Source organism: Herpailurus yagouaroundi, unplaced genomic scaffold, assembly GCF_014898765.1.
Source record: "Herpailurus yagouaroundi ecotype Mexico unplaced genomic scaffold, PumYag 163, whole genome shotgun sequence".
NCBI lineage: Eukaryota > Metazoa > Chordata > Mammalia > Carnivora > Felidae > Herpailurus > Herpailurus yagouaroundi.
In genome coordinates, this window is record NW_024412404.1 from 51,705,624 (window position 1) to 51,714,171 (window position 8,548).

At 51.7% G+C, this 8,548-nt stretch overlaps 1 protein-coding gene across 7 annotated transcripts in view; it reads right to left on the bottom strand.

The window, feature by feature from the left end:
* AFAP1L2 (actin filament associated protein 1 like 2) overlaps nt 1-8,542 on the bottom strand; it is a 98,455-nt gene extending 89,913 nt beyond the window's left edge. For 6 of the 7 annotated variants that reach the window (XM_040486529.1, XM_040486530.1, XM_040486528.1 and 3 more), the window contains exon 1: nt 2,533-2,586. Coding sequence is in view for 1 of the 7 variants with exons in the window: in XM_040486527.1 (XP_040342461.1) it covers nt 8,499-8,514 (16 nt within the window). In the remaining 6 variants the exon portion in view is untranslated. Of the gene's footprint in view, nt 1-2,532; nt 2,587-8,498 lie in introns of those variants that run through there. The other variant, XM_040486527.1, reaches the window with a different exon arrangement.
* Between the last annotated feature and the right edge of the window lie 6 nt (nt 8,543-8,548).

Consider the following 8,548-nt stretch of genomic DNA (forward strand, 5'->3'; position numbering starts at 1 on the left):
TGATTAAAAAAAAAAAAAAAGGCAACCATCACAATCTTCAGATTCCATTAGGACCCCCAGAGTAATAGTCTTCCATTGTTGTGGTATTCCGCACCCCATCTCCTGGACTGGGGCAGGAAGGGCTGGTGACACCTGCTCTTCCTATAGGAGGCTTTCCCCCGTCTGGAATCATCTGGGACTAGGTGCATTATTTTGCTAAATCATGGGTTCTCCCTGCCTCAAAATCATCCCTCGCTAGCACAGGCAAGCAGGACTTCCAAAATCAAAAAGTCAGCCAGGAAGTAATTATGGTGCAGACTTGGGTACTCCAATTCCAATTCAATAACTTTATTGGTGAGGGACGGAAAAAAAAAGGACTTTCAGAAAGGGTGCCCAATTCAATACATTAGATCCATGTGTGTAGCAACAGAGTTCCCAGGGTGGAAGCCTGGAGCTAATGCTTCACTATTCCATGACCCTCTTGGGCTCGTCTGCTGCCTGGGTTTTAGGAAAACTGCTTTTCCTTTTCGCTAACTAGAGGGAGATCCCCCACCCTCGCGCCGTCTGCGCCGGATGGAAAAGTCTCTTGCATTTAGGATGCTGTCAAGCAGTCCATCCTTTTTGTTTTCTACCAAAATTCTTCACCCCTTCTGCTATACCTCCCTCCAGATTGCTGCGGCCATGAAAACACGGAGACCTCGGATTCTGTTTACCGCCGGTGATGGCCCAGGGGGCACTCAACAGAGCCTCTGTCTTGTACCACAGCATCGTGAACCACTAGGGTTTGTTTTAAAGTCGGCTTCCTGAAGGTGTCATTTACACACGGGGGAAAAAAAAATTGTCCTGCTAACTGCACAGGTCTGAGTTTTCACAAACGCCTGGAGCTGTGGACTCTACCGCCGTAAAGATTTGAAACGTAAAGATTTCTACCATTCCAAAAATTTCCCACATACCCCTTTGCGGTCAACCCCTCCCCCCCTCCCGCGGCCACTACGGACGGGTTTTCTTTCCCGGCCATTTTGCCTTTTCCAGAAAGTCACGTACATGGGATCATACAGTGCGCAAGACTTTTGAGTCTGGCTTCTTTCACTTAGCACATGGGTATGTACCTTAGGTACGAACTGCTGGGTTTATAAGCTTTGGACTTTCGCTTTCTTGCCAAAGACATGGAATGATTCGCTGTAGCTTATCTTTGCCATGGAGGAACCAAATTCTGGATTCAGGGCCTTTTAATAAAGCAGAGGCCTGGGAACAGGGTGACCTCCCAGCTCCATCCACCCAGAACGGAGGGGTTTCCTGGGACTTGGGGCTTTCAGCGGCAAAACCAGGCAAGTCCCACGCGAACCAGGAGAGTTGGTCCCTCTCCTTGGGACAGCCACCGCCGAAGGCAGGGCCGCACATATGCCCCGCTCAGAGGCCTCGGCCAGCAGGTTGGTCTCTCTGACGTGACAGCTGACCGACTGTCCTTCTTGGGTTCAATTGCAAGCAGAAGGCCAATTTGCAATCTGCTGGGCTGAGCCCCTGCACAGGGCTCCCGCTCCCACAGGCCTGCAGCTGTCTTTGAAGTCTCCGCGAGGGCTCAAGGAAGTGGGAAGAGAACTCAGGGGTCTGTTCAGAAGACAGCAGAGCCCCATGGCTGTTGGTGCTGCACCCTCCCCACGCCTCCCTGGAATGTGTGACGCTCACAGAGAGATGGGACGTGAAGGTGCTCTGGGCTCGTTCTCCTTCTGCTCCGGGCCAGTGCAATGCGCCCAGGGTAATGCCGGCTCCTACTTTTTCTACACATTCTCCCTGCTCCTCCCTCGCAGCGGGGTTTTTTTTTGTTCGTTGTGAGACTAACCAGGGAGGAGGTGAGAGAGCCACGGCATAGAAAACTAGTATAAAAAGCTTGAAGTATCTCAAGGTTTCTTCTACGTAAACTGAGACATCGGAGGAAAGTCAGGCACGGCCGTGATGTGGCTCCACGCACGCACGAAGCTTAAGGAGGCGCAATTCCGTGCCCAACGCCTTTCCAGCCGGTTCGAGAGAAATACACAGATGGTCCTCTCGAAGCAGCTAGGCTCCCTGGGCATCGGTTGAGCATCCCCAACTCAGAGCTCCCAGTAGCTCGGGCAGAGCCGGCTGTGAGGAACGCCCAACACATGCACAAGAAGGCAGCAATCGGTAGGGTCACAACCATGCCACAGAGGTCTTCGGGTGGCTGCTCCCCCAGACTTATTTAACGTTGCCTCTTCTCAAAACGCTTCCCAGCAGCTCTTACAATTCATCCCACCAAGCAGCCTGTGAGGCAGGTTAGTGATCATTATCCTCACTCGTACAGACGAGGGAACAAGGCCCAGAGAGTGGGATTAAGTGACTTGCCCAAGGTCACGCAGCGAGTTAGTGGCAAAGGCCGGGTTAGAATCCCGAGCCCCAGAGCGCCCAGGCCAGAGCTCAGCTCCACAAGACCCCTCGGCCATCAGTCCAGAGCATGGGCAAAGCTAGGTCTGCGCTCTCGGGAGCCCTGGAGGCCAGGTGAGCGGCTGCAGCGGGCACAGGCAGACTCATACTCACAAGCAGAAACCTGCAGGATCCTTCTCTGTACCACCAGACAGCAACACCCCTGTGCTGGAACAGACAGAAATAAGGCTCAAGTCGGGAAAGCCAAGGGCCACCAGGGTGGGCTTATGTCTCCGCTGCTGGAATGCGGCTTTGAGATTTTGCTTCGTAACATGGAAGAATGCGTGTTCCTGTTGCCTGGAATTCATTCATTCACCCACTCCCCAGTTATGCCCCAGGCACCTGTGTGCTGGCCCTGCACCAGGGGCTGGGGGGAGGGACACTGGGAGGGGAAAGATAAGATCCCTGTCTTGAAGGTGTTCAGTCTAATAGACGAAACAGGCATATAAGACAACATGACATTAATTCATCAAATATTTGCTGGGTGCCTATGATGTACCAGGTGCTAATACGGCTATCCCTCAAGTCATTCAGGAACACAGAGGGAATCAAGGGAGGCTTCCCGGAAGAGGAGGCATGTGGATGAGGTCCCGAAGGTTGAGGAGAGTTTCACTGAGCAACTCATCCCTTCCGGGCTAAAGGGACACAGATAAGGAAGGGGTCTGAAATGGCTTTGAGTACTTCTTTCTTTTTGTTTTCTGCCAAGACTTTATTTAAACTTAAGCTAGTTAACATATAGTGTAGTATTGGTCTCGGGAGGAGAATTTAGTGATTCATCACTTACACGTAACACCCAGTGCTCATCCCAACAAGTGCCCTCCTTCATGCCCACCACCCACTTAGCCCATCCCCCCACCCGTCTCCCCTCCGGAGTACTTCTAGATAAACTCTTGCTGTTCGTAGAACAGGAGTTCCACCCTTTCGAAGCTCCGTTCCCAGGGATGTTGTATCCTGCTTGACTTTGAATTGTTGCCTAATCTCTTTAGACCTCAGTTGACCTGTCTGTCAAATGGGAGTGAAGAATCCTCTGTTTGAGAGGGTGGCCCCGGCCTTCCCTAACAATCTCTGGCGAAGCGTTCGCACAAAAGTCCTTGAGAAACAAATTCCTCACGTGGCCAATGGCATTCTCTTTCCCACTGTCTGCTGCTCTCGGCTCTTGCCAGGAAATTGATTTTATTTATAAGAATCACAAGCCTACGCTGACCTTTGTTGGGCTACCCACAGTCCCTCCCTCATTTTTCTCTCCTAAAGACACATCCTCCCTCCAAAGATTCCTCAGTGACCACAGAGCAACTAGGACTGAAGAGCGCTCGGAAAGGCAGATGGACAAACACTGGACCCTATTTTCTAGATGGGGAAACTGAGGCCTGGAGAGCTCAGTGACTCATCCAAGGAACCAGAATGCATGGGTCTCCCCATTCCCAAGCCACTGCTTTCTACATGGCACCATGACCACTTCCTGCCTCTGCCTGGGCAGACACGCCACCCTGCCTCAGCTGGGGGGGGCGGGGGGGGAGAAAGTCTCCCTTCTCTGAATGGCAGAAGCCTTTAGAGAAACATTTCCCGTCATTAAAGGGATTTGCAAGAAAACTGGCACAGCTTCCTTAGCTTTGAAGCTTCTTGGCCCCTCCTGGCCCTTTAATTGTGCTTGGATCCAGCCCAGTTCCCAGAGCTCCTACCCCTCTGAGGGGAAGGGCCCACAGCAGAACTCCCGCCACCCAGCCTGGCCCGTCAGCACCACAGGTGACCCCTCAGTATCTCTGTTTCAGACCATTTCATTGCCAAAGCATCAAGGGCTCCCGCACAAAGAGCTTCAAAGTCACAAGGGCTCAGGGTCAAGTGCAACCACGAGCAAACCCCAAGCTTAGGACTGTGCGGTATCACTTGTGAGACTGTTTTGAAGCAGTGTTCCCACCGCCTTTCCAGCCTATAATAGCTTAAGGTGAATTACGTTAGATTTCTGGAGGCATCACAGATTTGGCGAAAGCACATCACATGAGTATGGAGGGTGTATCAGTCTTATTCCCTACGTGCTTTTAATTTTCCAGGTGAAGAAGGGCTATGTATACAATGTACGTATAACTACTTATCTTTTTTCAGTGATTCTCAATTTTGGCTGCACGTCAGAATCCCCTGACGACCTGAACTGCACGCCTAGATCAACTGAATCAGAATATCTTGAGTGGGGCCTACATATCCCTTTTTTTTTTTTTTTAAGGTCCCCTGATTGTTCCTAAGGTTAAGAACCACTGCTTTATGCAAAGCTTCAATAGGGAAAAACCTGAGTTCCTAGGCATAAAAAAAAAAAAAAAAAGAAAAGAAAAGAAAAAAAAAGACATCCAGATGATTCCTCTGAAAGTGACATGAATATTATCAATCCGTCCCTCTCTCTTAACTGATTTTTCTTTCTCAGACCTTCCCTGACCACAGATCCCAGTTTAAGCTTTCATGTGTTTTTATTTTTTCTTTAATGTTTTTATTTATTTTTGAGACACAGAGAGAGCATGAGCAGGGGAGGGGCAGAGAGAGGGGGAAGACACAGAATCCGAAGCGGGCTCCAGGAGCTGAGCTGTCAGCACAGAGCCTGACACGGGGCTCGAACTCACGGAGTGTGAGATCATGGCCTGAGCTGAAGTCAGACGCCTAACCGACTGAGCCACCCAGGCGCCCCAAGCTTTTGTGTGGTTTTACTGGCTTGACTCTTCACTGCTCATCCCTACCTTGCGGTACCTTAGGAAACACACATGCCCTCTCCTGGGAATCAGGTGATCTGACTCAGAAGCAAACAAACAAAAACAGAAAAAGAGCGATTACAGCGATTACACCTTCAACCAATGACTGTGATCCAAATTAAAGTGAATAGCTCAAGCGTGACAGCTTGGATCCAAGTATGATGCAAATTCAGGAAGCTTCCTCAGGACGGTTCCAAGTGCAATCCACAGATAGTAGGTCAGTCACATTTGGCCCTGGACACGCTCGCTCACCAGCTGGAAGAGCAGTAGAAACCAGAATTCTTGACCACATGCTGTGAGTTCAGCCAATGACCTCCCCCCCCCCCACCCCCCCCAGCACAGTGATCCAAGGGTGCCCTTATGAGAGTCATAAATATGGAAACATCCAAGGATGGGAGCCTTTTCAAGGGACCCTGTGGATGCTGGCACTGCTTACACAACACCAAAGAGATTCATATACAAGAAACAGCAAATCTACCAACATTTTTTATGAGAACTCTTATAAAAGCTCCATCTCTGGGAGACACCCCTGCAGAGTCTTCTCACAATCCCTGCCCTTTGCTTTTGCTGGAGAGAGTCATGGCTATCTAAACAAAATGGCTTAGATGGGATGGCGGAAAAGTTTGGAAATGTTTCTGTAAGAGAGGCTGACATTCCAACGACTCTTCAGCTCCAGACCCCCCTTTACATCCTACAAAACAATGGAAAATCAGCCCCGAGTCTAAAAATGACAGGCTAGGGTTGGAGGATGTACAATAGGTAACACACACGCTAGGGAACACGGAGAACAATTTCTCCCAAGTCAACTGCTTTGTAAGACTTAACAAATGAAAGAAAACACTTTGAGAATCTGGCCACAGCAACGAGGCATTCTGCCTGTTTGGGAGAGCTCAAAATTAGGAAGTTAGAAACACAGAATGAGGCATTTCAGTGACAAAATTTGAAAGTGTCGTGAGAATTCTTCTTTATAATGTTTATATATTTCAAGAACCCACGTAAATCTTGCTTTTCCATTTAACTTTGTTGTTTAAAAGATACCTAGTCATCCCACAATGATTCAATCTTACCCTAAAAACAAAAACTGCCCTCAATGTCTGATGAGCATAAGACAACTATGGATTCCCGTTAGAGTTGCCCTGGTTAATCTGAGATTTGGCCCACACACGTCATTTTTCAATAAGAGTTCAAAGCACAGGTTAAAAGAACGGGGATTTCTACATCCCTGGGGTGGGGGAGGGATCCCTAAATTCTGCAGCTGAAACGTGTAGTTAGTAAACATATCCGCATTCACTGGTGAGGCCTGAAGACTTTCTCCAGAGTGGAACACTGAAAGATGAGTTGGATTAGCCTATGCAATCCAGATAATTCTCAAATGTTTCCATCCACTTATCACTCTCTGAGTTACTGCAAAATAACGCAGATACATGTGTTACCAAAAACATAAACACTCTGAACTGGAAACTAAGTGTCCTTCAGTTGGCAAAAACCCCTGATACTCCAGGGTGGGAGCTCCAGGATTTTAAGCTCCCAAGAGAAAGAAGTAACTAAGAAGACTTTCTTAGGTCAAGGGCCAAGTCAAAAGCTATTAATGCAAAAAGCTTCTGATAATAACGGGGCATTTAGAAAGAAGACCCCAAATGTTATAATATGCCCTAACTTAGGTTACTATGCTAATTTGAGGAAGCAGCTTGCTCCAGGGACCTTCATCCTGCAGCTGGCAACCCTTCATTTCACAATTCAGATACAGCACGTGCTGAAGTAAGAGGGACCTCAGAGGCCCGACACTTCCAACTCAAGCCCTGAATTCTCTGTGACGGTCCCTCCCAAAGGGCCGAGGGGAGGGGGGAGGCAGAGTGGGAGAGGGAGTAGCAAACTTCCATTTTACAAAGAGAGGGGCCGTGGCTTCAAGTGTTCTGAGAGTGCATAAGGACGCATTCAGTCATCTCGGCATAAAACTGACGTGATCTCAGCAGAATTTGGGAGAAAAAAAACCCAAAAAAACAAAAAACCCCACCAGTCCGTTAGAAATGTGATAGAGGCTCCAGGGAGGGTTCACAGACAAGAAACCAAAGGTTGCCCATTAATTTAACCCTGTCCCCCCGCCCCCAGCCGGCTTCCCGTGGCCTTGGCAAAGACCCTTTCTTTCTGCGTGAGGTGCAGCCTAGAATTTAAAACTTTTACCCCCACCTGTAACCAGGTGACCCAGATTGAGAAAAAAGCAGTGGGAAAAATCAAAAGCTAGGCACGACTAGCTGAGGGAACTAAAGCCGGTCCCAGAAGGTTCCTTTATGTCATGTCAGAAATGAGAAACCACTGGGAATGAGATTCCTTGGGAATCTGAGCATTTTCCTTTATTACCCTTTCCCAGGGGGAAATAAATATAGAAACAGTATTTCCTCTCACAGGTTTGGCAGGGACGAGTCCAGGGCTGGGAGGTGCAAGAGGCTGAAATGAAAGGCGGGGGGTGTAAGGAGCGTCCGCGGCGTCCCGCTTAAGGGGTAACTCTTTAAGAAAAGCTCTTTAATCCTTGGCTTCTAGACTCCAGCCTCGGGGCTCCGAGCACTGGTGCGAGCCGGGCTGCGGGCACGACCCGGGCCGTCCCGCCCATCAGGGTTTGGCCAAGATCCCCGCCCTCGGCCAAATCCAAAACATGCCCAGCTGCGCGCTGGGCTAAACCCTCCCAGGCCCGGACGCCTCCGCGCGCTCCACCTGCCGGGCATCCCGTGCGCCCCCCACCCCCAGCCCCGCACTTCCCCCGACGCCTGGCTGGGGATGGAAACGGCTTGGAGACAGACGGTTACCTGGGCGGCCGAAGGACGGGGAGGGAGTGGAGCTGCGAGCCCACCCCACCGCCCAAGCGCATCCCCGCTCAGGCTCCTCGCTGGGGTCCGCGGGCAGCCCTCCACTCCGGCAGGCGCCCGGGCGAGACGACCCAACGACTTGCTCCTCTGCCCCCAAGCCGCGCGGCGCCGTTGCCAATTCACTCGGGGCCTCCTTGGCCCCGGCATCTTTCCCGGGCGGCCGGGACTGGAGAGGTGGGTCGCCAAGCGCACCCTCGCTCCTCCAACAGGTGAAAGGCCTCGCCACGCCGACCCCGCCCTCCGCGCCGGGGAGGGTCCGAGAGCCCCGGCCGCGGCCACCGCCTAGGAGGCCCCTCTCGGGGCCCGCGGCGCCGCCGTCGCCCGGGTCTCCGGCCCAGGTTCGGGCTGGACGGGCGCAGCCGGCTCTGCCCACCTGAGTCCCGGCGGGAAGCGAGGCGCCAGCGGCGCAGCCCCACCGCCCCAGCCAGCCCTCCTCGCGGCGCGACAGTGGAGTGCGTGCGCGCCGCGCCGGGACCCGCGCCCTCACCTTTGTACCGCTCCATCGGGGCCCCGGCGTGCGCTCCCGGCCGCTGGGCT